Source organism: Cyprinodon tularosa, unplaced genomic scaffold, assembly GCF_016077235.1.
Source record: "Cyprinodon tularosa strain WSP-4 unplaced genomic scaffold, ASM1607723v1 ctg52, whole genome shotgun sequence".
In the NCBI taxonomy this organism is placed as follows: domain Eukaryota; kingdom Metazoa; phylum Chordata; class Actinopteri; order Cyprinodontiformes; family Cyprinodontidae; genus Cyprinodon; species Cyprinodon tularosa.
Genome location: NW_024039252.1, coordinates 267,902 through 295,269, shown reverse-complemented (window position 1 = coordinate 295,269; position 27,368 = coordinate 267,902). Strand labels below are relative to the sequence as shown.

Genomic DNA, 27,368 nt, shown 5'->3' with positions numbered 1-27,368 from the left:
ATTCTGACTCTAATCTCAGAATTCTGACTTGTTTCTCAGAAGTCTGACTTTAATCTCAGAATTCTGACTTTTTTCCCATATTAAACTGAAATAAAATTTTAAAATCAGTTAACTTTTTTTTTTAAATGTGGTCTACTGCTTCTCAGATTGTTAGGAAAATCCACATACTTCATACAATTCAGATAGCCTTAATGGCGGAATGGGAGCTGAACATTCCTTATAAAGAAAGACTCCCAGAAGGGGACAGTTTCTACAACATGGAAGCTCCTATTAGACATCATAGCGGCAAACATTGATCAACACTTAACAGAAACCACTGCTGTCAGAACAGTCATCCAGGACTGCAGAACCAGTCAAACAAACAGCCAACCAGTCTATAATCCTCTAACGTGAAACACGAAAACAAAACCTGGATCTGTCATCATCACAACTGCCAGCTAGCCGTTTTTATGTATTACCATGGCAACGAGGTACAACGGAAGTTTCCCTCCGTCGAGCTTCAGCTTGTACCGTTAATATCCTCTAGAAAACGAATATACCTCCTAGTGAAGTTAATCAGGACAATGTTAGATAGTTTGTGCAGGTGGCTGAACGACGAGCTTAGGCTCTCCCAAACTGTAGGTAAGTGTGACTCCTCCAGCTAGCTTGATCAGGCTAACACTAACACGGCATACCAAATGAAGCTGGATGGTAAGTGTACTGCTTTGTACTTCCCTGCCACACAATTTTTCTCTTTAATAGTATTAAAAGGAGAACTGGAGTACTTTCAAATCAAATATCTTTATGACAAAATTACATATACATGTTATAATTAAAACTGGAAACAATTCCTTTGAATTATATATAATGTATGTATGTAATGTATACAATATATGTATATATTAAATATATACATATATATTTAATATATACATCACGTACATACATTGTATACATATTGTATGTGTATATATACTGTATACGTATGTATCTGTGTGTGCATATATGTTCTAACTATATAAACACATATAACACATATAAATATAAATATAAAATAATATATACATATATTGCAAGAAGGTTCTGGATTCGACTCTGATTCTTGCCATATATATATATATATATATATATATATTTATATAGACATAGATATAGATATAGATATAGATATATTATTTTATATTTATATATGTGTGTATATGTACGTATGTGTGTAGTTTAAATGATGACACATCAGTAGATTAGCTTATGATTCGCTTTAGATTTCCTTTGGATATCATTGTTTGATAGTTTTATACCTGGTCGCTCTCTCTACATTTACAGAGCCCAGAAACTTTGCTAAGTATTTCTCCGATGGGTACCTGTTTGGAGAGATTCTTCATAAATATCAGATGCAGGAGGATTTTAACATGTTTTTGAAAAAGGGGTAAGTTTCCTCCCTTAATGGTGATGCCGGTTGTTTTACAGGGACCTTCAAATGTTCCTTATTTGAATATTTTCCCTAGAAAACCACACATTTTAATCTGATTTGTTTGTATTTTATGTCTCTGTGCATTCTCCTGGTTACTGTGTCTCCACATTTGTTGTGAAGCTACTTCATCTGCACTATTTTCTTCTTAGTCACGTTGTTTTATGGTGTTATTTTTTTTTTCAATTCAGTTCAGCTTTTCCCATGACTAGAATTAGAAATAATTGGATTTATTTCCCTCATTAATATATTTTTTCCTTGCATTTCAGTTGAGTTTAGTTCAGATCTTTCTCTTTTGTTTAAATAACTGATTAAATATTTTTGTTATAGCTTTAGTCAGCAAAACATTTGCACTTTACATAGACAGGTTTGCAGTTTTTCATAAAGCTTTCCCTTTCTGAATGTTGCACAAGGCTGTTTTGTGTAATGGTCAAAGTTGGAGTACTGATTTATCGCCTGACCCCATGTATACTCCACAACTTTATCATTGACCTGTCTGATGTTCCTTGATCTATCTCCATGATCCTGTTTATAATAAGTCTGATTGTACTTTTTCACATAAAGATTCTAATTTAGCATTCAAAGGTTAGTTTAAATATGTAAAAGAAACTGTATCACATCTTTATCAGCAAACTTTGAAATAAATAATCTTGTCAAACTAGATTGGATTGTTGCACATTGATTAGAAAGTGACTTCTAATCTGCGAAGCATGTATTCTGCTTATGAAACGTTACAAAATACTTTTTGTAGCCAAAATGGTCATGTCAGACCTGGACTTAATTATTTTTCAATCCTTAAGTATTCTCTAAAATGCTTTTTGTGCGTAGGACCTTTACTAAGATGGCTGCACTTATTAAAAAACGCACTGTAGAATTATTCAGCCCAAGTTTGACCATTCTACATGTTTTATAATTTTTAAGTGGATAATCAGCCGTAGTCTAGCGTATTTAAAAACACTAAAATAGACCTTAGCCAGTGCTGAATCCAAGCTTTTAAAACACATTTAAAGTGTTCAGCAAATGTTAAAAGTTTATCACATCTTTTGTTTTAGCACCTCCATCGCCAAAGTCAATAACTTCTCACGACTTCGTCCAAGTTTGAAGCTACTGGGGGTCTCCTATAATATCAACATAGCTCAAGACGTGATGAAGGAGAAACTGGATGTTGTCACCAACCTTCTTTACCAGCTCTATGTGGCGTTTAAAGAGAAGAAGAGTCCAGGAGGCGGCCGAGCAGCGATGCAGCCCATAGCCAGGGTTCAGCTGCACAAAGAAGGGCATGAATCATCCTCCATTGTAAGAACACTCAATAGATGTTTGAGTATTTTCACCACCAGCGCTTTTAGGCTTATGTTTGTCGACAAAATGTTTAAAAGTCTTACTCTCTACCAAAAGTCAGTTGTTTGTATGACTTGATTTGAAATAAGAAAAATTTTGGAAATTGCGAGGTAAATGTGTAAAAAGGATATTTCTTTTTGTACAGCGCCTTCCTCCGCTGGTCAAACCCAGTGCAGATCAGAATCTTCCAAAAATTGCTCAGCACTGTACAGATCAAGGCCGACAAGTGAAGCAAAAGAAGCAAATTAAAATCCCAGAATTAAAAACGATGGAAAAGGTTAGAAAGGTAAAAAAGTATAGAAAATAACCAACATTAGTACCAAAATAAATACACATATAACCCTAGATGCTTGATTATATTGTGCTCATTATGTGGAGATGTCACAGGTCTGTCATCAGAGGCACGATGACTCCACTGAAGACCCTACAGAGCTGCTAATGAAATCTTCCTTCAGTTTAAATCTCAGCAGAAAGGACAAGAAGCAGCAGCTCAAAGAAATGGAAACACAGGTTTGACCAAAATAAAAAATCCCTACATCATCATTGTTTTTATTTTATTCGATCTAAGGCAATAAATGAAATTTTTCTGCTTTTCCTACTGCTTTGATTGGACAGATGGTCCAGGCAGAAATTGCTAAATTTGAGGAGAAACAGCGTAAGCCTGTTACTTCTGGTTTTGCTTCCTTGCCAAGGTAAGAAGGGCAATGCTGTATTCATTTGATACCCTTCTATTTAAATTGTTGTGTCTGTCTATGTAGACGTTTCTCTTTCATACTCATTGTTTTTGGTTACAGCGATCAACCCACTCATGTAGATACCTCTCTTTGGGCCATCAAACATGGCAGTGGAGTCTCTGAAAGTAACAATGAACTGATGTTACAATCCAATAAAGAGTATATACAGAGGATCCGCCAGCGAATGAAGGAAGATGCTGTGACTCAAAAGGAGAGACAAAAAAGAGTAGACCGATTTCTGGTGGAGCAGGGGAAAGCTCTCCAAGCTCAGCTGGTAAAACTTGTTCCTAACAGCAACAGATACAGTTAGATAGAGATATCCTCGCTTATCTCCACTTATACTGTCTACTTTTTTTAACCTAAATTAGTTAACTAATTTATTCTTTTCAGGAGGAACAATTCGACGAGCAACTGGTACGGTGTATGACACGTCAGTCGCAGCGAGAGAAGTGTTTGGTGAAATACCTGATGCAGATACGTAGGGAAAAGGAGGTGATTATTGAGAATCGCCGTTTCAGAGACCAGCAGTACCACCAGCAAAGAGAAAGAGACTTTCAAGAAGCTCTGGTCAGGAAGGCGGTGAGGGCAAAATTCACTCTTTCTAGGGGAGGTTTCATGGGGATTTGATTGAATTCCGTGTTCTTAATTAGTTCCAGCAGCAACAGGAAGATTTTGAATTGCTTTCTTTTTTAATCCCTGGCTTCTGCCTGGGTCTGGTGTAGGTTCTGGCCCAGTGTGCTAAATTGGCTCGAGAAGAAGAAATCCAAAAGGAGCTGGAATTATGTAAGAGGATGGGTGCAGAGCGTGTTGAGAGCAGACACAAAGAGCATTTTGCCATCTGCTTGAATGTTTTGGGAGAGATGGTGGACTTAGCAACCACAGTTGGAGAATATCGCGTCTTCACAGGGAAGTACGTAACATGCTAACTTTTATAAACATAATAAACATTGAGATCATTATGGTGTTTGTTTGATTTAATGAAATGTGATTAGCAATGAACATATACTACATCAGGAATAGACCAGTTACTCCACAGAAAGACTCTGAATGACAAGAAGTTTCTCCAGCTATAATAAGCTAGAGCAGAGGTCACCAACCTTTTTAAGACCTAGGGCTACTTCATGGGTACTGAGTCATACGGCAGGCCACTAATACTGACCTGTGAACTGGAAGAATCAGTGTTCATCTATACTTCATAGATAATAAAATTAATTCTGTTGTTTCTTTTCATTTCTAATTTACTTGATACTGCCATTTTGAAATCCCTATAAATGCTTAAATGTTCTAAATGATAGATATAATGAAATACTCTATAAATAATACAAAAAATAAGAGAATTAGCATAAAATAACATTTCAAGCAGTCCACTGGTGAGTTGTTCTGTTTTCAGAAGATGCTGAGGGCACCCCATGTGGTCCTTGAGGGTCCTTGGTGACCTCTGAACTAGAGTAATGCAGCAGCTCATAGTAATGCACTTCCTGCTTTTAATAAAGCAAATTGGTCATTTAGTTAGTTAAGATTTGTTCCTTTTTAAAGGTTTAGCGGAAGATGTTCTATTTTGGATCATCAAAATAAGTGGTCCTCCTAATTGTCAATCATTCTGGTGATATGTTTATATAAGGTTGTCCTATGTGTTTGTCCCCATTTTCACTTACTGGTGATGAGTCTGACATAGAGGAAAAATTGCAAATCTTCTTTTAGAACGTAAGCTTGTATGAGTGATGCAAGCAGCAACTTTTAAACAGAGTTTGCACGAGGAGAAATGGGCTCATGCATGCACGCAACTGCATTTAATAGGCATTCTCTCTCGAGAGCATTTACAGGGTTGTGCTTGTGCATTTTTGTTTAAAGTGGAGAGGATTATAATGGAGGATTTGCGAAAACCCTGCATTATACCTTTAAATCATGTTCACGATATTATGTTTTTTTATTTTCTTAAAGCATTGATGAATGAGTATTCAGATGCTATTAGATATATTCTGTGCTGTTATTGTTGAGTGATAGATGAACTTGAAGCTATTTTCTGGTCTTGGTCTATGATCCAATTCTTCCCACAATTTAAAGTTCCCACCTGACCTTTGTTATTATTTCGTTTGCAGTGTCCCTACGGATAAGAAGAATAAAGAGTGGAAGGAATTGTTCCTTAGAGGTATTCCTTTTTATGAGCCAAAAAACCCCTCTCAACCAGAACCTGGATTCTCTGTTTCATTAGACTCTTTACAGCTTAAGAAACTGGAGGTACTCAACAACCTGGATTATGAGGAATACATTGTAAGTCAGAAATTTGTCTGCATACTTTAAAAGCACAGCATGTGTGACATTGTGCTTGTTTTTCGTCAGATATAAGAATCTGTTTTATTTTTAAGAATATGGTCGGCGAATGGTTGTGGCCAAAAGATGGACATGGCCCCAAATTACCTCCAGGCCCCAACAACACTCTGGCCCATGTTGTCCATCAACTTCAAACACTTGCTCATCCTCCCATTGTGGAATCGTCAGCATCCTCATTTCCTCGATTCCGTATCAAAGCCTGCGTCCTGGGAAAGTTTTGCTCAGGCAAAACCACCTGTCTGGCCAAGATTGCTGAAGGTGTAACATTTCCATTATATAACCTGAACTAGAGAAAAAAAATGTTCCTACATTTAAAGCGTTTTTGGCTTTTTAGATTTCATCTTTACTAAAAATCTTTAAATGCAGTGTTTTCATATGATTGCTCTTGTTTTTTAGCACTTGGCGTCAGAGTGTTATCAACTAACACACTGATTGAAGAAGCTCTGAAGCCTTTTAAAGATGGAGAAGAGGTCAGTTAATATGCTGGAAGATTAGTTTTACAGTTCTTTTTAACTTGCTATCGATTAACCTCTAAACACTTTTCTTGAGATCACTAAAAAGTTTATAACAAACTTTATTTTTTGTTAATAAATATAGGTCACAAATCAACAGGACGAGACGAGTGATGAGCAGCTGTATATATCCTCCACATCAGGTGGTTTATTGAAACTAATGTTTCAGTTTTTTTCTATGTGCAGTCCCTTGTAAATGTATTCATATCCTTGTATTTTGTTTTACCATTTTGTCACTTAAAACAATAAATGTAAATGTATTCCACTGAAAATTAAGTGATGGGCCATTATGAAGATGTTTTTTACATTGTTTTTAGTAAACCCCTTTCCAGTGTTGTTCTATTTCCCATAAATTCAGTACAACTAAATGTCTTCAGATGTCATATTGTTTTTTTTTTACTTTTTTTTTTAAACTGGCCATACTCAGCTTTTCCTCTGACCTGCTTATTCCTAATCCTCACCTGCTCATTACTAATCAGAGATGCACCGATCCATTTTCCTCTTATCCTATACATGAGCTGAGCATAAGGCCAATATCCAATTCAATTCTGTTTATTTATATAGTGCCAATTCACAACAATTCCCACTTTACAGTTCAATCCAGTATTACCAGTGAATGAATTAAGCATATACTTTGCGATGCGAGTAAATGCGTCTTACTTGACATAAGCATTGTTACATAAAAGGTAAAACAGATATAAATCACTAGCTGCTGTGTGCCATCTGTGCGATGATGTAATGAGCGTTCCAATCCTAAAACTGAAGTCACTAGATCGCTGTTCTGGTATTGCTATGTATGATATCCTTAAAAATAGAAATGAGTGCTGGATCGGTGTCATTTATCCCATACTAATTAGTTAATATCAGAGTGAATATCTGATCCAAGTATGGGATTGGTGCATCTCTATTCCTAATCCTGTCCATCCTGCTCTCTCTCAGTTAAATTCTTGGCAGCTCCAACTCTGCAAACTCCAGCTAACTGCCTCAAAGCCATCTCTGATAGCAGGCCCCACTCCTGACTTATAGATAGTGTTGCACCCATGCCATTTTTTGGTCCCAAATACCTGACACCTGGCTGTGCAGTATTGTTTGACACAATACCGATACCATCTCTTTGAAATTTATATGTATGTGTGTGTGTATATATATATATATGAAGAACTGCATACTACTTGGATGTAAAATAATTGCCATCATGGCTTTGTCCAGCTGCTGCCTACCTTTGTGAAGCAGGAAAAAAATACTAAAACAAAGTGAATCTAGTAGAACTTTTTATTGCCTACCTGGAACTGGTGACAATAGTTGTCTTTTGGCTCTCAAAATGATATCGGTGCACCATTAGTCAGCACTCACCAATACCAATATCACCATTTTAGTGCTGGATCGGGACCCCGCCCGATACTGGTATCAGAATCGGTGCAATGCTACTTATAAACTAAGATATGAATAGGTTAAAGGTGCATGACTACATTTGTGAAGTCTGTATTAAAATAATTTTTCCTTTTTATGAAGCTTCTTATTTTCTTAAAATTGTTGGGAGCTGGAGATATTCCACCTTTCTCCAGCAGAGTCCGCCGTAGATCCTCTGAGGGAGCCTCCTGCACAGCTGCAGCTCGTCAAGATCATCAGAGGATCCACTACTTAAGCTGTCTTCAGACCTTGCCTCAACGCCGCAGTGTTGTTCCAGTTGGTCAGGGCTTAAGCCTAGATCCTCAGAGTAATTCGATGACTTTTGAATCCAGCTTGGATTCTAATCCTTGTTTCTGTTTCCAGGAAACCTGTGCCTCCTCTGTGTAAGCTCAGGAAGAGCTAACCTGCCGAGCCGACCCTCAGAGCCAAACCTGAAGATTCACAGTGAACTTTCAAGCAGCTCTGGACTAGAGCTGGGAAACCCAAAGCCAAGGTCTGTTCAAATAAGACGTGAGACGCTGAAGCAGCAAACGGACTCTGCTGATGAACTCATCTCCAGAACCAACAGAGACTCTCCCAAAGCTAAGCTCAAGAACCCTCAAGGTACAATCAGTAGACTTCAGGAAATCAAACCTCTGTTGGCAACGCTAACTGAACTGTCTCTCACGCAGACTCCGGTGAACCAGAATCCAGGCCCCGAACCTGAACCAGTATGTATACTGTGTGGTTGTGCATAAATAAACTGTTAAACTTTCATCCTTGTGTCCGTCAGTGGTGTTCTGCATTCTTGGGTCGCTTTTAGTGAACCCATCATGACAGAACACTGCAGCCAAACTGAAGGCCCAGCAGATCACCTCACCCGTCGACTGGAGGAGCAGGATGCCCAAATTCAGGGACAAACCCAAACGCTCCGTGAGTTATACCGTCTAGTTGACACTCATAACCAGATGCTACAGAGCTGTGCTAATTATCTGAACAGCGCTAATGCTGTACCACAACCATTTCCGGGTCCAGTTCCACCTCCGAGGTCACCTGCAGTGACGTCATCTGAGTTCCGTCCTAGTCTCCCAGAAAGATTTTCTGGTAACATGAAAGATTGCAAAGGATTTTTATTTCAATGTCGGTTGATTTTTCAGAACTCCCCAGGCTGTTTTTCCACGGATCACAAGAAGATAACTTTCATTCTCTCGCAGTTAACAGGAAGAGCCTTGGAATGGGCTCAGGCAAGATTTGCCGCTGACGATAGCTTAAACTGCTACTACTCTGATTTCATCTCTGAATTTACCCAGGTATTCAACCAAGAAACTGACCAAACTATTGATTCTAGAGCTCTTTTCAACCTTAAACAGGGAAACTCTTCGGTGGCTGAATTTTCCATTAACTTCCGGGTTAAAGCGGCAGCTTCCGGATGGAACCAAAGCGCTTTAAAGGGAGCCTTTTTCATGGCATTAAACGAGCACATAAAAGATGAGCTCGCAACCCTCGACGAACCTGCTACCCTCGAAGACTTAATTCGCCTCTCCATTAGATTGGATAATAGAATTCGTGCCAGAAACAGTTCAAAGAAGCAGAGTATACTTTCTTCTGCCCCACATAACGTGACTGTTTGTTCTTCCTCTACAGAGCAGCCGCCCATTCAGAGGCCTAAGTCCCAGTCTCTACCGTTACCTGTTCAGGCCTCTCATTCGGGCGAAAGGGATGTCGAACCCATGCAGGTGGGACACACCAGGCTCACTCCAGAAGAGAGGCAAAGGCGTTTTCTAAGCAAACTATGTATCTACTGTGGTGAGAGTGGACACTTCATCGCTTCCTGCCCGGCTAAATCAAAAGCCTGGGCCCACCAGAGGATCTGAGGAGTCTGGCAGGCCAAATAAACTCTAAGAAATCTCGTCGACTGTTACTGCCTGCCACGCTTTTCTGTGCTAATCAGAGCCTCTCTTTCTCTGCATTCATCGACTCAGGCTGTGAACGTAACCTAATCGATTCTAACCTCGTCCAGCAACTCCAAATTGAAACCATTCCTCTGTCTCAGCCTCTCAGTGTATCCGCTATTGACGGGAAAAGACTACCGAGAGACTATAACATTTTTTGTTTTTCCCTCTGCATGTTCCCCGCTGGTGCTCGGTTTCGAATGGTTGGAGAAGCATAATCCTCACATTAACTGGACTGAACGTCACCTGGAATCATGGTCCATCTCTTGCCATGAGACATGCCTGCGTTCTGCTGCCCCCTTGGTGGGGTCTCCTAGAGGTGGGGGGGAGATGGACTCTCCTGACCTTTCTTCAGTTCCTTCTGAGTACCATGACCTAGCCCCTGTCTTCAGTAAAGTCAGTGCGACGTCCCTACCTCCACACAGACCATACGATTGCGCCATTGAACTTTTACCTGGTGCTCCTTTACCTAGCAGCAGATTGTATAATATTTCCAAGCCCGAGAGAGAGACAATGGAAAAATACATCAACGAATCATTAGCTGCTGGAATAATTCGCCCTTCATCCTCTCCATTGGGCGCCGGATTCTTCTTCGTGGGGAAGAAGGATGGTTCCCTGAGACCTTGTATCGACTATTGAGGTTTGAATCAGATCACTATTAAAAACAAATACCCACTGCCTCTCCTTGCCTCTGCTTTTGAGCCCGTACAGGGAGCTACTGTGTTTTCTAAACTGGATTTAAGAAACGCTTATCATCTCCTTAGGATCCGTGAAGGCGACGAATGGAAAACTGCCTTCAAAACACCCTTGGGCCAATTCGAATATCTTGTTATGCCCTTTGGTCTCACTAACGCTCCAGCCTGCTTCCAGGCCCTCGTAAACGATGTTCTAAGAGACTTTCTCAACGTATTTGTTTTCGTGTACATTGATGATATACTCATTTACTCCAAGAACCTCGATGATCACAAGAAACATGTCCGTCTTGTTTTACAGAGACTGCTGGAAAACAAACTGTTCGTGAAAGCCGAGAAGTGCGAATTTCATCAACCTTCAGTCACCTTTTTGGGGTTTGTGCTTGAGGGCGGCCAGGTTAAACCATCTGAGGACAAGATTAAGGCAGTTTTAGACTGGCCAGTTCCAGAGAATCGCAAACAGCTACAAAGGTTTTTGGGTTTTGCTAACTTCTATCGTCGGTTTATCAGAAACTACAGCCAGACCGCCCTTCCATTAACTTCTCTGACCTCTGTAGAACGCTGTTTTCAGTGGACTCCCGAGGCTCAAGCAGCGTTTGAAAAACTAAAGTCATTATTTTCCAGAGCACCAGTCCTTATGCAACCTGACCCAGCTAAGCAGTTTATCCTTGAGGTGGATGCTTCAGATTCCGGTGTTGGAGCAGTCCTTTCCCAGAGACTCGACTCAGATCAAAAGATACACCCTTGTGCTTTCTTCTCCCGTAGACTTTCTTCTGCAGAGCAAAATTATGATGTGGGTGACCGAGAGCTTCTGGCCATTAAACTGGCGTTGGAGGAATGGAGGCATTGGCTGGAGGGAGCTGAGCACCCGGTTCTTGTATGGACAGACCACAAGAACCTGGCTTACATCCAGTCAACCAAGCAAGCGAATCCACGCCAATCCAGGTGGTCAATTTTCTTTTCTCGGTTCAATCTCATCATCTCCTACAGACCCGGATCCAAGAACGTGAAGCCCGATTCTCTCTCTCGTCTCTACTCCGTCGATCATCCCGAGACACCTGAACCTGTTCTTCCGGCTTCCTGCACAGTGGGAGTGGTCAACTGGGAGATAACTGACCTCATCAACTCAGCCCTGGCCACTGAACCCAATCCAGGTAATGGTCCCACTAACCGAACCTATGTTCCATCTTCCGTCAGGTCCCGTCTCATCCAGTGGATGCATGCCGCCAAATTCTCCGCTCATCCAGGTGTCAGTAGAACTGTTGCTCTCATTTCAAGACGCTTTTGGTGGCCCACTCTCCACAGGGACGTAAAGGAGTACGTGTTGGCTTGCCCCACATCTGCCCGTAACAAAGCCTCACACCAACCTCCTTCTGGCCTGCTTCAACCGCTTCCTGTTCCCTCGCGTCCTTGGTCCCATATCGCCATTGATTTCGTCACCGGTCTCCCTGTCTCTCGAGGTATGTCCACCATATTCACCATTGTTGACCGTTTCTCGAAGTCCTGCCATCTTATTCCCCTCAGAAAACTTCCCACGGCCTTCCAGACAGCCCAGCTACTCATCAAGCATGTTTTCCGGTTACACGGCATTCCCCAAGAGATCCTCTCGGACAGAGGTCCTCAATTCATCTCCCAGGTCTGGAAGGCTTTCTGTTCTGCTCTCGGCTGCAAACCCTCTCCCACCTCTGGTTACCACCCCCAATCGAATGGTCAGACTGAGCGTATGAATCAGCAATTGGAATCCACCCTTCGCTGCCTCACGTCAAACAACCCCGTGGACTGGAGCCAATTTCTCCCATGGATAGAATACGCTCATAACTCCCTCAGATCTGCATCCACTGGACAATCCCCATTTCAGGTCAGTCTTGGCTATCAACCACCTCTTTTTCCCGCAGACGAGAGAAAGATTTCGGTGCAGTCCGTCAACCAACACATCCGCCGTTGTCAAAGGATCTGGAGGGAAACCATCGCCACCCTCAACCAGTCTTCTGAGTCAAGTAAACGCTTCGCCGACGCCAGGAGACGTTCCGCCCCCGAGTATACTGAAGGCCAGGAGGTATGGCTGTCCACTCGAGACACTCCCCTCAAGGGGATGTCTCGGAAACTCTCTCCTAGATTCATCGGACCCTACAAGATCACTCGAGTCATCAACCCCTCAGCCGTCCGTCTCCAATTACCTCAGTCCCTCCGGATCCACCCCACCTTCCACGTGTCTCAGATCAAGCCTGTCTCCTCGAGCCCTCTGTGCCCACCGTCCGACTCCCCACCACCCGCCCTGGAGGTCGATGGTAATCCGGCCTTCACGGTTCGCCGCATCGTGGACTCCCGTCGGCGAGGTCGCGGATGGCAGTACCTCGTCGACTGGGAGGGCTACGGACCGGAGGATCGCCAGTGGGTTCCAGGCTCGTACATCCTCGATCCAGCCCTTATCGAGGAGTACGAGCGTTCCTGCCCATCAACCTCTTCCGGACTGCCAAGGGGCGGTCGTTGAGGGGGGGGTACTGTTGGGAGCTGGAGATATTCCACCTTTCTCCAGCAGAGTCCGCCGTGGATCCTCTGAGGGAGCCTCCTGCACAGCTGCAGCTCGTCAAGATCATCAGAGGATCCACTACTTAAGCTGTCTTCAGACCTTGCCTCAACGCCGCAGTGTTGTTCCAGTTGGTCAGGGCTTAAGCCTAGATCCTCAGAGTAATTCGATGACTTTTGAATCCAGCTTGGATTCTAATCCTTGTTTCTGTTTCCAGGAAACCTGTGCCTCGTCCGTGTAAGCTCAGGAAGAGCTAACCTGCCGAGCCGACCCTCAGAGCCAAACCTGAAGATTCACAGTGAACCTCCAAGCAGCTCTGGACTAGAGCTGGGAAACCCAAAGCCAAGGTCTGTTCAAATTAGGGCTGCAACAACGAATCGATAAAATCGATAAAAATCGACTTTTAAAAGCGTTGGCAACGAATTTAATCATCGATTAGTTGTGTCGCGCGATTAATGCGTCATCCGCCGCCGCCGTCAACCGGGGGAAGAAAAAAAAATATGGCGGAGCGAGTCAGCGCCGCAGTTGCAGTGTTGCCAACTCAGCGACTTTTCAGACCCCTCCAGCGACTATTTTTCAAAAAAGCGACTAGCGACAAATCTGGCGACTTTTTACGGTGTCACTGGCGGCTTTTGCCTGCCGTGGGGCGCCTCCCCCATCCCAACGCCTTTCTCCCTCTCCCACAGGAATCCCTCTCAGCGCGGCAGTCAGAGCCGCAGAATTTTAGTGAGGAGTTTACCCTCAGCGTCCAGACTGCAAATGAAGCGCGCATGCGCCGGGATTGACGGCGCAAATTGATCACAATAATTAAAATAGCCGGCGCTTTGTAAAGTGAAAAAAGTCGTAACATGCAACTTTTGTAAAAACAAATGAACATGGCACGGAAGCACCACTGTTATGACGCAGCACCTGAAAAGAAAACATGTTGGAGCCTTCAATGGCAGTGAAGAGAGCTGATCAGCAGGATGAGTAACCATGTTTGTTTCATTTTAAAGAGGGGAAACGTAACGTTAGTTTCTCAGGTAGCTCATCTGATGCTTTCCTTACCTTGTTAGTAGGTTACAGACAGTGATAAGGTTGGCTACTTATTTTACTTTTAATTTCATTTAAATTTGTTTAAGCAGCGTTTATATTTTCTTTATAAATAAATTAACTTGCAAATTATGAGGGCAAGGCTTTTAAAGTTTAAATCTTCTGGCAAAGATAAAGAAAAGAAGATCCTGCAATTTATGGAAGTAAAGCAGAACAAAATCCAGCAAGATCAGTAATATGTCAATTAATTATCTGCCACATTCCCATGTAAATATCTGTCTTTGGAGGATGTGTTTTTTTACCACCCCTAGTTCTCTCATTTTTATTCCAAATACAATTTATAATTTGAATCACAGGGCTATTTTTATCTCTATGGTTCAGTATTTTCTCAAGCAGCAACTTTAACTGCTATACTTTCCTGTCTTAAAAGGCAGAACTCTTCTAGTCTAAAAAAACTCATTTGTTGAAATGGGGGGACCTATTGTTTGAACCCCTTAGGGGCTTTAAAAAACAAAAATGCCTGTCTCTTTTTGCGCTTTATGAAACAAAGTAGCCTATATTTTGTGGATGTACAGCTACATTTCTCATGTAAGTTTGCGTAGTTTTTACACAAACATTTATTTTTCATATTGCACCAGTACAGTTAATGAGCAACCTGTACTTGTGTGCTTGTTTGTTCTGTCTAAAATGTTTATTTTGGAATAAAGAGGTTAATATAAAAAAAAATTTTTGTCCAATTCATCGATTTTTAAAATAATCGTTAGTTGCAGCCCTAGTTCAAATAAGACGTGAGACGCTGAAGCAGCAAACGGACTCTGCTGATGAACTCATCTCCAGAACCAACAGAGACTCTCCCAAAGCTAACCTCAAGAACCCTCAAGGTACAATCAGTAAACTTCAGGAAATCAAACCTCTGTTGGCAACGCTAACTGAACTGTCTCTCACGCAGACTCCGGTGAACCAGAATCCAGGCCCCGAACCTGAACCAGTATATATACTGTGTCGTTGTGCATAAATAAACTGTTAAACTTTCATCCTTGTGTCCGTCAGTGGTGTTCTGCATTCTTGGGTCGCTTTTAGTGAACCCATCATGACAAAAATTTTATGTTTTTGTTTTCTTTCCTCCTCAGATGTTAACAGACAAGAAGAAAAAGGAGAACGTATTTACACAGTGAGTGCTCAGGGATGCTGTTAATGAACTTCTACTCTGCTATCTCAGTTTTCAGTTTTTTTATACAACTTTTTTATTTGTATTGAAATCACTGGCATTCAGAGGATTTCACTGACAGACACTCAAAAAATTCCAAGAATTTATATAATGAATTCTAACCCTTATTTTCTGTTCTAACATCAGTTTCTAAGGAAGCACAAGTAATTCGGTTCTGTTTTGTGTTTATTCAGCTGCCCTCGCATGCAGTGCTAGGAGCAGCAGATCTGAAGGAGATGAGGAAAGGAAACGCTGTTCCAAATGAGTTGATTGTGAAGATTTTAGTCAAAGCAATCAGGTAATCATGTACTGTAATGTATTAAATACATCTTATTAGGATTTAGTCAGCCAAGCTGTCATATTGTGTGTTATCAATGGACTTTTTACTGACTGCAGAAAAGTGAGCTTATTGATTCTAAACAACATTAACCTCTCAAGTAATGAAAAAAACTGACACAGGTGATTTCTTCTTATTAGTCAAGTTCCAGCTCAGTCAGGTTGGATCCTGGATGGCTTTCCAAATAATGTAACTCAGGCTCGTATGCTGGAGAAAGCTTTGGGAGGGACCGTGGATGAAGAAGAGGACTTTGTAAACAACACAGCAGAACCTGATGCCTTTCCATACTTATCTAAACCTCCACCAGCTCCAACTTCACCTGTTCTTGACCTGGCTCTCTTGCTGGATATACCTGATGAGTGTGTGGTTAGACGGGCACACAGCCATGGGGGTATGATGCTATGATGTATCATGAAGTACAGTAGGTGAGGTGCATTTTTGGTGTCCATATGGTAATATTCTACCTGAACCATCTTAAGATCCAGATGCTGCCGCAGCCTCCCAACAGGAAGAGGACGTCATGTATCGTGCACAGATTCCTCACAGGTAATAACAAAGTAATCCGACAGGAATAGAGCCGGATTAAGTCCTTCACCTGCATGAGGTTTTTAAAAAAAAATTTTTCTCCTAAAGGATTGCAGCTTTCTCAGATGCCTGGCCAGAACTGGAGGCATGGTTCGGCGATGAGCAAAACATTTTAATTCGTCTCAACGCTGATGTGGAGGAGGAGGAGCTTTACAGATCAGTGGAGTCTGTTTTGCAGCAAATTATTGAAAGACAAGATGAAGGTGTCCTTTGTTGCCATGTTTATATTAATGAATAACAGTTAATTTGACAATTCTCAATAATAATGATGATAGAGATTTTTGAATGATTTATTTTGAAGAAAAATCAATTTTTTTAGATAGAAATAAGGTTATGGTTATTTAAGTAAAAAAAGATGCATTTGCGGCAAAGGTTTTACTTAACACCTCCTTGTTAAGCATTCCCTCATAAACTCCTGTTGATCCTCCTGTTAAAGATGCATTATTAGACACAAATGCTCTGGACTCAAGAAGGAGTTCTGTAGAATCCTGCGCTAGCAATAATAGGGGAAAATTTAGATTTTACTTTTGATCTAAATAAATTATGACATGAATGATCAGCTGTTTTAGAATCCCACCTCAGTATTGTTATTTTAAAGATAATTTGTGCTTTTTTTGTGTGATGAACAGAGCATCCTGCCAACCTGTCCCCTTCCTCTGTGTCCAATGCTGCGTCTGATGAGGGAAACATGGTCCGACCTGAATCAGGCTCAGAGAGTCCACTCTACGTAAATGAACCACTGCCTCTAGTAGGATATACTGCTTCTTTACTGATGTCATGTTTGTCTTCATTTTAATGCCTTTTGGGAAAGCTCCTAGTTTTTTATGTGCAGCCTCTCTTTGTAATCAGTTGATTGAACTGTCGTTTGCAAGACTTTCAAAGCTAGGAATGTTTTTAAACTAATCGTGATTTGAACTTTTTCACAACCTTCTCCTTGACATGTCTGCTGTTTCCTTTATGTTTTCAGTTTTTGTTAAAAAAATATATTTTATCCTGTATCATCTTTCTCCAGGATGTAGCAGTTAAGCTGTATTCAGACTGGGACAAAGGCTGTCAGTCTTATGCAAACAACATAAAGCAAGTGATGCAGAGGCTGCGTCTACAGCTCTCTCTGATTGATCATCACCTTTTCGCCATCAGGTAATATGTCAGACTTTAGGTTTCTTGGTTTTACCTCTGAACCCTACTTGTAGGAGATTTTTTCCACCTCTTCTTTTTTTTCCTTTTAAGGTTGAAAAAGCAATTGTTGTTAAACCAAACAGCTTTGGCTTTCTTCCAGTCAGCAATATGCACATTTGTTCCCTCTTCTCTAGAAATTTAAATAAATAAAATGGTTATCTTTTCCTCTAGGTTCAGAGGGATTGTTAAAGTGAATATAATCATTTTTTTGTCTGTCATATTTCATTTTAATGTAAATGTCTTCACTTTTATTGAAAAACTGTGTTACCTGATTAGAAAAAGATTCAACCATTTCCTGGGTCGCCCCGACTTAAGGCAGATGTTAATTCTACAATGGCAGAAGGACTTCAACAGCATACCAGACGATATGAGAGAAGATGAGGAGACCAAAGAAGAGCTTCATTTGAGGATGGATGTAGGTGTACTTTGTCACATACTGCACCGTCATGCCAAAGTGGCAGACTGAGTCGATCTTATATGCATCCAGAAATTGCAGGAATGTCTGTTGGATTTAATTGGCAAACGTAGAGAAGAAGATGAGCAAGAGAAGAAGGCTGTCATGTGTCCTCAAGGGGTGGAGATGCAGGTCACTTGTCTGGTCAACAACCACTCTATGATAATACAGGTAACTTGCCAAAATCTGTGTAACTGTTTGGCTGAGCGACTTATTTTGCCCATCTCACATTTTGCTTGCTTTGTTTTGTACAGGAAGAGCTAAGCCGTTTCCATAAAACACTCTGCACCCTTAAGGTCTACTATGGGAGCATGCAAAGACAAGAACCGCTGACTCTAGTCCCCAAATTCAACAAAATCTCTCTGCTGAAAATACCTAAATATCAGAAAGCCAAGTAAGAACCTCAGCGCAAACGTGTACACTGCTGTGGAGCTTTATATATTATTACCAGAACCTTCACTGTATTGGGATTTTATATGGTAAATGTTATATGAAAAGTTAACAAGCTGCCGAGTGCATTTATCCCCAATGCTAACTTAATAAGGTCCAGTGAAATCAGTAGTGAACATAGAGAGCAAACAGCTGCATGTAGATCGAGGGACCCAGCAGAGAGGTGAGACATGGAGCTGTTGAAGAGAAAGAATGTATTGTTGATCTGGAGCATAAATGGTGGCAGTATCATACTGTGTATTCCTTTCCAGTAGGGAAAGGGAAGCTGTTCAGTTTATGTGGAAAGAGGCTCACTAAATACAGAATGATTCAGTGGTTCCCGATGACCAGGGTTGGTGCCTCTGCTGAAGGAGGCAGCAAAAGACTTCAGGCTTGGGCAGAATATAAACCTTCTAAGCCCTAAACATATATCTGGTTATTAAAATATTCCTGGGTTGGAATGGCCTAGTCAAAGCTCAGATCTGAATCAAATGTAGAATCTGTGGTGTTCAGACACTTTCCTTCCAGTGGTGCAAGGGTAAAATGAGCTGTATCATATTCTAGCCACTTCCTGATTATAAGAAGCTCCTAAATGAAAATACTAATATCTGAATATAAATAAAATATGTTTAGTAAAAAAGCATTAACAGGAGGAAATGCAAAAATGAAAGACATCAAAACCTTTGAACCTCATTAAAATCCTACTAGTTTTAGAAATGAATACATAACAGTAAATTCTTTCAAATTTTTCTAATGGTTTATGTAAACTGATTCAATTCATCGTTTTTTTATTTTATAGGTGCCCTAAATCAAAAAATGAAGCCTCTATGATGGAAGACCAGTTTCCATCAAAACTCATAAAGGTCAGTTTTAATATTCCAGCTTATTCAGATCCATAATGAGTCGGTAGTGATTCCTTCTGTTTTTTCTTCAAGTCTTTCCAGATGAAATTTTACAATGACCACATGCAGGCTTTACAGGCCATCAGCCAAATGGTAAGGCCCATTTTATGCTTGTGTGAGCCTGAAGAGTATTATAATTGTTCTGTATACCATATATTGTCTTCTTTTTTAATTTTGACTTATGCCGGTCTTTCATTATGTAGGTGTCGGCAGCAGAGACAGAGAAAAAGGAGAAACCTTCAAGTGCAGTAAAGCCTAAAAAGAAAAAGCGTCCACCAAAAAAGCAAACAGGCATAATGTTTAATAACCTACAGCAGAGCTATATGACGTTTTCATCAGGCCTCCTTTGGAAGGATTTAACCTTGCATATTTCTCTCCCCCTTGACCAGAGGATAAGTTAAAGGAGCCTCCAGAAACTACAGAAAACACTCATGAACAAGAAATGAGAGAGAAAATACGTAAGGAATACAAAACTGCTCAGACTCATGAGGGTACGTACTTTAACACTAACTATATAATACATTTACAGCATCTGTGCTAATCATTTATAGTTCAGTAATTACATTACCATGGGGTGCGTTGTACTTTTTCATGTTAATGTATGCATTTCCTCTTATTCACCAAGATACAGTTGATTTAATTCGTGAATGTTTAACAGAACTTTTTCCTCCTTTCATGTGTTTGGTTTATAGAAAAATCAGTCAAGGTTCGCCTTGAGCTTGTGAAAGCCCACGGACTGATGATGATCGACTCCCTGTTGAGTAAACTGCAAGAGACCTTCAGCATAATGGAGAAGGGGCTTCAAGACCGCTACCTATCAGAGAGGAAGTGGTAGGATTTTTATCATCAGCTGTTCTCGTATGTTTTGCTGTGGGTATTTATCCAACTCTATAACATCACAGCCACAAGTGGCAGATTCGTTTTGGGTCTGTAGAGTTAGATATAGCAATATAAAGCAACAAAGGTAGTGATCATACATAGAAGCAGCCAATGAGGCCATGGTGACCGAGATGGCACTGCATAGATCAACATCTGGTAGGGAAGGAATCAGCCTATAATTTATGATGTTGGTTCTCTGTTTGGAAATTAGTTTGCAGTATTGTCATCAGGCACTTAACTTAAATGACAACAACATACATCAGCATATACAATGAGCTAAACAGCAACAAAGGGTATTAAGGTTTTCTTTAGTTGGGCTTAGAAGAAGCCAATACTTTTATCTAAAACAAGCACCTCAACTTTCTGATAAAATCTTTGCCTTCCTCCATTTTTCCAGGTTTATTTTTGCTAGGCTGAACAAATCTGTGCCCAACAGCTTTCTATTTATAGTAACCATACTTCTTAAAGCCTTCTCAGTGGTATTGCCAAACCCGCATATGGTCAGTTTGACCGGACATAAATTGAGGATATTTATGATCTCTGTCATTTTGGCCAGAAGAAATACAGAATTTATTTCTTTTCCTGGTGTTCACAAACCACTGAGATGATATAGCAAACATTTGGAACGAGGTGCTATGATCTGATAAACCCTAAACTGGTTTTTGGTCTACATGCAGAACATATAGAAACTCACTCTGCACATGCAGAAGCAGGGTAGTGGTAGCATCATGCTGTGTTTTCACAATAGATGGGTTTGTAGATTAAGGTTTAATGGAAAGTAGATTAAAAACAGCCTGTTTTGCTATAGTTTTGAATAACGTTTCATTTTGATCGTATGTATCTTGTTTTAATAGTTTTATGTGTGGCAGGTGTTTTTAACCATGTGGTAACAACTACATGGAATATGTTACATTGTGGGGACCAGTCGACTGGTTCCCATGAGAAAACATGCTCTTCTTGGGTTGGTTGTGTGTTGATGAACTGATTAGTTTTGTCTTCAAGAAGAGCCAAATTCATTCCAAACTAGCATTGTTTTAACGTGTAGCATTGTCAGATTGACTGTCCTTGACAAAATGAACAAAGTTAGTGCTGGGCCAGAACAAAGTTATGATATTTTGTGGAGAAACAGGAAATGACAGCAAAGATATTGGATTAGTTTCAAACTTAATGAGACAGACAATACGTACCTTTAAGAGGTATGCTCTTAAATACTGCAAATGGTTTTTGAATAGTGTATTTTTTTCTTTTTTTAAATGTTTCTTCCACCTAATGATAATTTTTTTTGCTTTGTGTTGCTCTGTCCCATTGAATCCCATTAAAATGCAAACAAGCTTATGGTTGTTACAAAAATGTGAAAATGCTCAGTGGTCAGGCTAAACAGAGCTGTAGACACACATTGTGCAGCAAAGAGACTCTAGACATTTTCATTTGTCTGTCTTCAGCATGGATCAGCTATCAGAACTGGTCCGTTACCACATAGAGGCTGGTGCTAAGCTGCAGTATGAGCTGGTGTTGGTCAGTAAAGCCTTTCAGTTAACCTTTTAAACTGTAGTGATCAACTGTTGCATCTGAGAACAGTTTTCATCTCCTTTACCATAGGAGGACCGTGAGTTATATCTGAATGGAGATTATAAGTTGTATCCGGATCCACCTCCCCCCCCCCATCCTGCTCCTGTGGAGAAACCAAATCGGTTGATTGTGACAGTGACTCAGTTGGAATCGCTCCACTATCACCTGTCCCACATTGCTCCATCAGGTGATTATGTGCACCAGACCATTTCAGCTGTCTCTAAATGTATTATTAAATGTCACCCAAAATAATTTCCCCTCTTTCTGTCTTTTAGGCCTCATGTCCAGTTTTGATTTCATTGCTTTTCTTGAAGATCTGGTTTATAACAGCCTACGCAGAAACAGGGTTCCTGAAGCCTGGACAGATATGAATCAAACTCAGGTATTCAGCAGGTTCACACCAGTGAGTCATGCTGTACATGCTGTGCATATACACATGTCATTGGAGCACACAGGAATGTTAATAAAAGACCAAACACATTTCTTTTCAATGGACAATACATAGAAATAAATTCCATATCCTACTGTATCTCCTGCCCTCAGCTCTCAGAGATGGTGGCTTTGCTAACTGATGAATACGAGCTGATAGACTGGCGCCGCTTTCTGCTCAGTGCTGCTCTCCCCTGGCCACTTCCCTCTCTTACACAGCTGCTGGATTTGTTGCACAAATTCAAGGAAGCAGATGCTGATAACACAGGATATATAAACGAGGGCCAGTATCTACAGGTAAGGATCTATACTTTAGTTTACCTAGAGCATCAGTTTATTGTACAGAAAATAAGGCTGTGATTTAACTAATATTAGTTGTATAGGTTGCTGAAAATGTATTTTCCATGCCAACAGGCAGAGTTGTGGTTTTCCAGTGAGAGTGACCAGGATGTTCCTCAGGACCCGTCCGAGCCTTTACCCTACAACCGTCTAGCAGACCTGCGTAAGGTACGGTTCAGCTTCATTATTTACAGTTTAAAAGGAAGTTTGAGTTACACACAACAAGAAAGTAACCTTAAACTTTACATTTTGTTATATTTTAACTAATTCCAGACCAAAATTGACTGTTTTTATTGGGGTTTTATGTTACAGACCAACATATAATTCTAAATAACTGAATAATATATATATTTTTTTATTTAGAGTTTTAAAGAGTGGCGTGAAAAAAATCAGGACAAGTAAATTATCCAGTTGGTAAAAATCCTCCACCTGTATGTAATCTTTTATTGCAGCTTTATAAATGAGTAGTAAGAAGAGGGAGAACCATACAGTTAGTCACAGACCAAACCGAAGACACAGAAAACATACAGAAGGATTAAACCCTTTAGTCTGCACCCCAAACCCAACATGAGGCAGAAATTTAAAACTGAAAATGTCCTAAATATATGAGAGTAATGTCTCTTTCTTTTAGGTAATGAGACTCTCTCATATTTTGTTTTTATTATTTCCCACTAAGCAAACTTTGTGAAATTTTATTTCTGTTTTTTGTTTGCATTAAAACTAACAGAAACTGATATTTATGTCTGTTTTTCTCTCCTAGTTCTTCTTCCAGCTGTTTGCAGACCCTTCCTCCTCTCCTCCACGGCTGAATTATGTGTCCATGCTCAAGTACTTTGCAGCCGACCCTGACCCCAGAAAGGGGTTCATCAGAGCCCTTAGTGTCGTGTTGGGACAACATATCCAGCAGCCTTCAAAGAGCTTCCTCATAAAGGTCAGTAAAGAAAATTAATCCAGGTTTTCTGTTCTCTGCATGTTACTTTCTCTCAAAAATGATTGTGCAAGCGAATTTCATGTTAAGTTGCATGTTTTAGCCCCTACCTAGCACAGATGAAACCCCAGAGCTCCCATCCTTCACGTTTACTGAGGACTACAAAGAAGAGGAAGCTCTGCTGTCATCCAGCAGCTTTTTTAAAGACCAGGAAGTTCCCATTTCTGTTTTCCTCGATGTCACCTGCCACAAAGTCACCAAGATGGAGGGCAGCACCCCACTTCCTCCAGGGTGCTTGAGTCAGGAAGAACATAAACTGGTATTTTATTTTGGAATTTCAAAAACTACATTTAGAAAAAAAATGACCAAGAACCATAGCAGGAGTTTCTTTTTATTACAGTTTATTTAAAAATGAATTAAATCGTATTTATTGGGATTAGGCAGTGAGCTGTAGACGTTATTTAGCACCTCTAGTTTCTTATTAATTATGGTTCTATAAATAATGCAGAAATACTTTTAACACCATGGTTAGATTCTTCTCTAACTGTCATTTCGAGGGTAAATGAGACCAAAGTGTAAATGAATAAATAATAATAAATGAAATGAAGTCCAAAGTCACTTCTACTATTTCCTGTAGAATGTCCATCCTGAAATTGAAGCTGAAAGGGCTTGATATTTCAACTATCCCAGACACCCTTTGTATTGATTGTTATTGCCATTCCAATAAAACGATAGTTACTGATTGTTTCCGTGGGCATGAGAAAACTTATTGGCTCACTCTCTGTCCAAAACTAGTCCTGTTTATGATCTTTATTGTTGAAGCTTTCTGCCCTGCTGATCCTCTGTGTCTCTGCCTCCTGTTAGAATCTGGAGAAAGCGTTCAGTGAACTGGGATATCAGCCTGATGAACCAGTCCCCTTCTCCATTATTTCTCAGCATCCTTACATCGACACAATGATCGAGACTTCAACACACTTCCAGCTTGTTGTAAGCTCCAGCAAATATTTCTGTATTTTGATTTATTCTTTTATTTCTAAACCATCTTAGCCTTCATTTCCTTGGTATTTGCCTTAATATTGGTCCCACCTGTTGTGTAAATCTTCATTTTATCTATATTGATTACAATATGTTAACTATCTCTATTTTTCTCTTTGCTTTGTAGAACCTCCTGAATGCTGCTGGGCCTTCAGGGTGAAAAGCATTTGTCACACTTGAAGCTTTTCATTAAGAAACAAGCTAGTTTTCTCTACTAGTATTTACTCATTCAAAAGTGGAAGAGTTAAACTATTTGTGTTAACGGTATATAAAAGTGTTAACAGAAATCCACATGTTCGATTCAAACTTCATTCTTTCTTTTTTTTACATTTTTGACTACACTGGAAACATATTTCCCTGTTTTTGTTTGTTTAAGATAAAGCCAGATGGTGTGTAAGCAAATGTTCAGTGCTCTGTTTTAGCTCAAATATCCTTCCTGGTGTTTTGGGTAGTTGCCATGTTTTAAAGTGCCTCACATTGGATTTAATGTTTTATTCTGGTTTATCAAATTAATATACCTTCTTGTAGTGTTGTCCTCTTTTAAGGAGTTAACATTTGCATGTCTCAAGCCAAAAAAAAAAAAAAATAATCTATGCAAATGATTTAAATAAAAACATGTGATGTGTTGTATTATCTGTATTCTTTTTTTTTTTTTACTTTTCCATATTCTACCACATAGGAGGAACCCCCCATTATGCATGTTTAATAACCATACATCACAGGTTTATAGACATACAAACAAAATATTAACTGATTTAGTTATTAGTAATGGGATCAATAAATTAACCGTTTCACTGCTCAGAGAAGCCCATAGCTGTTCGCATAAAGGTATATCAGAATAAAAACAGCTGGTTTTTACTGAGCAGACTAAAGTGATTTTACACCTCTGGACTCTTTTAGTTGAGTCAGAGATGTTTTTGTCCTTATTTCTCTGTCTTTCTGGGAGAACTGTAATAGATTTCTAAATTTCTTTGTGCCTCTGTCCTTCCACTGCGATAAGCTATTGGAGGACACACAGATAATAAATTTCCTCCTGAGAGGACGTCATGACGTTGCCATCCTTGATGTCTTTAACTCCTGCAGGCCTGGTTTTTCCTCTTGTTCATATTTCTGCAGCATATATTGTATGAGGTCAGTTTTTAAAACTTAAGATGTCACACTTTAAATCAGATTTCCCCCATTTATTATTTAAGTCACTTAGGATTACCAACATTTCCTCTATTTGCTAAAGGCCAGAAACTGTTTGTTCCTTTTATTCTGATGGTAACATACACTTTCTAAGTATTTCAACATGTTAAGTTTCTCACAATAGTTTGCTGGAATCTGACCCATTCCTAGTGGCAGAACTAGTGCATCTAAGTCAGGTTTATACTCACCTTACAGCTTAGCTCATTAATCTTTCATTCCAGATGAGTTCAGTTTAGCCATCCTGTTATTGGCCGTACAAAGGCTTCACATTTATTTGATATATCAAACCTTCTTATTCTTCTCATCTGACAGGATTTTGTAAATACAGTTTCTAGCTGTAAACTCTCCTGGTTTGTCACTCAACCGTCACCGCTGCTTGGCTCCGTCTACCTGTGAAGCCAGGTTTCCCCTAAATAATAGGATTAACACTTCACTTTAACTTTGATCAAACTTAGGAGCCTGCAAAGATGATTTATTTGTCACTGGATGATTAAATAGATATAAATTCCTGTTAAATAAATGCTTTTGAGCCAATGACTTTGTCACTGAGTGATTTGAGTAATTTCTTGCTTATGATGGTTTTCCTTTTAAACCAAATATATAATTGCAGTATTCTTAAAAAGATATCTGGACATAAGAAAAAAGATCTCTGCAGATATCATTTAAGGCAAGCAGACTTCTAGATTTTATTTGGTTCACAGTCCAGCTTTTAGTTCGACATTTCAACTTGTTTTTATGTCTGAATTAGAAAAAAAAAAAAAAAACAGTCCAGCAATGATTAAACTTTTCACTTTTTTATAAAAAAAATGACGACTGTAATCTAACTGGATATATGATATGGAAAGTAATTATTGCAAAATTGTTGGGTGGAAAGGAATAAGACTCAAGGTTGTAAATTCATTTTTATAAATAAAAAAGAGTGTTCCCTGCATCTCAACCCCTTCAGAATTACAGCTCTAAATAAGATCCTTCAGCCGTCACCCAGTTAATGAAGAACAAACCCCATCTGTGTGCAGTTTGACCTCTATATCCCGTATATAGAAGGGGTATTTTTACCTTTAAGAAAATCAGATATTATGCACTTGAAATAAGAGAATTTAGTAGTTTTTTTTCTCTCTTACCTGCGCAATTGAAGAAAAAACAACAAAGAAAAAAAACACTTATTTTAATATGCTGGTGGGGATTCTCAGTCCTCCAGGTAATTGTCATTCCAAAAACTTAAAGTTAAAAAACAAACCACCAGACTTTGTTTTACAAGTTTGAAGACGTTTCACTTCCCATCCAGGAAGCTTTCTCAATTCAAAATGTCTGGATTACAGTTGAGTTCCAGGCTTTGATAGAGTAGCCCAACAAAAGCCTTGAAATGGCTCCGAAAAAATGAACATTGAAACTGGAAAATCCGCTTCACTCCTTAATAATGGGAGTTGTTGAGGTAGTTATTGGCCTGCTATACTCAGTATTGGCCCATTCCTCATTAAAGGTCATTGTTGGTCTGGCTGACCTGGTGAGATATTTTCTTCCCCTGCATAACGATGGGGGTTAAGGTGGTATTGAGAAGGAATCCACTGTATCGCTGGGTTGTAGGTTTTTGAGAGCTGAAACTGAGTCCAGTGCCTCTGTTTAAGGTTGGTTTTTCTTTCTTAAAATAAATGGCTTCCTTCACAAACCTTTCAAACCACCTGACTTCTTTATCTAAAATGTGAACATTCTGGTCCTCAGTGCCTCATTGCATGGAACTGCATACACCACTCTGCTGATATTTGGTCTGGGGGTTTTGTCTTTAGGATGCACTAGTCTCTGTCTAAGGGTGTTGTTTGGTTTGAAATGTATTGGGATTTTGTGTTTGGAGGAAATACTCCCAATTTTTTAGAGAATCCAGCCACATATGGGATGGCATTGTTTTTACGTTTAATCTTCGTGCCGTTAAGTTCTGCTGCGTGTCTTTTGAATTTCC

General features: G+C 39.9%; 1 protein-coding gene across 1 annotated transcript; it reads left to right on the top strand.

The window, feature by feature from the left end:
- Positions 1 to 285: 285 nt before the first annotated feature.
- Positions 286 to 24,790, top strand: spef2 (sperm flagellar 2). Its single transcript, XM_038303830.1, has 37 exons — positions 286 to 621; positions 1,303 to 1,405; positions 2,500 to 2,764; positions 2,931 to 3,071; positions 3,164 to 3,295; positions 3,401 to 3,477; positions 3,580 to 3,793; positions 3,910 to 4,098; positions 4,242 to 4,429; positions 5,619 to 5,790; positions 5,886 to 6,108; positions 6,247 to 6,320; positions 6,448 to 6,505; positions 15,085 to 15,125; positions 15,356 to 15,459; positions 15,639 to 15,889; positions 15,978 to 16,044; positions 16,132 to 16,286; positions 16,713 to 16,831; positions 17,096 to 17,223; positions 17,539 to 17,677; positions 17,750 to 17,887; positions 17,971 to 18,110; positions 18,945 to 19,008; positions 19,081 to 19,140; positions 19,251 to 19,338; positions 19,437 to 19,538; positions 19,740 to 19,878; positions 21,369 to 21,441; positions 21,526 to 21,682; positions 21,771 to 21,877; positions 22,039 to 22,221; positions 22,339 to 22,431; positions 23,024 to 23,194; positions 23,295 to 23,510; positions 24,056 to 24,178; positions 24,354 to 24,790. Exons 1-37 carry the CDS (start codon positions 450 to 452, stop codon positions 24,384 to 24,386), a joined length of 4,899 nt encoding a protein of 1,632 aa, XP_038159758.1. The 5' UTR covers positions 286 to 449; the 3' UTR covers positions 24,387 to 24,790.
- Positions 24,791 to 27,368: the final 2,578 nt, after the last annotated feature.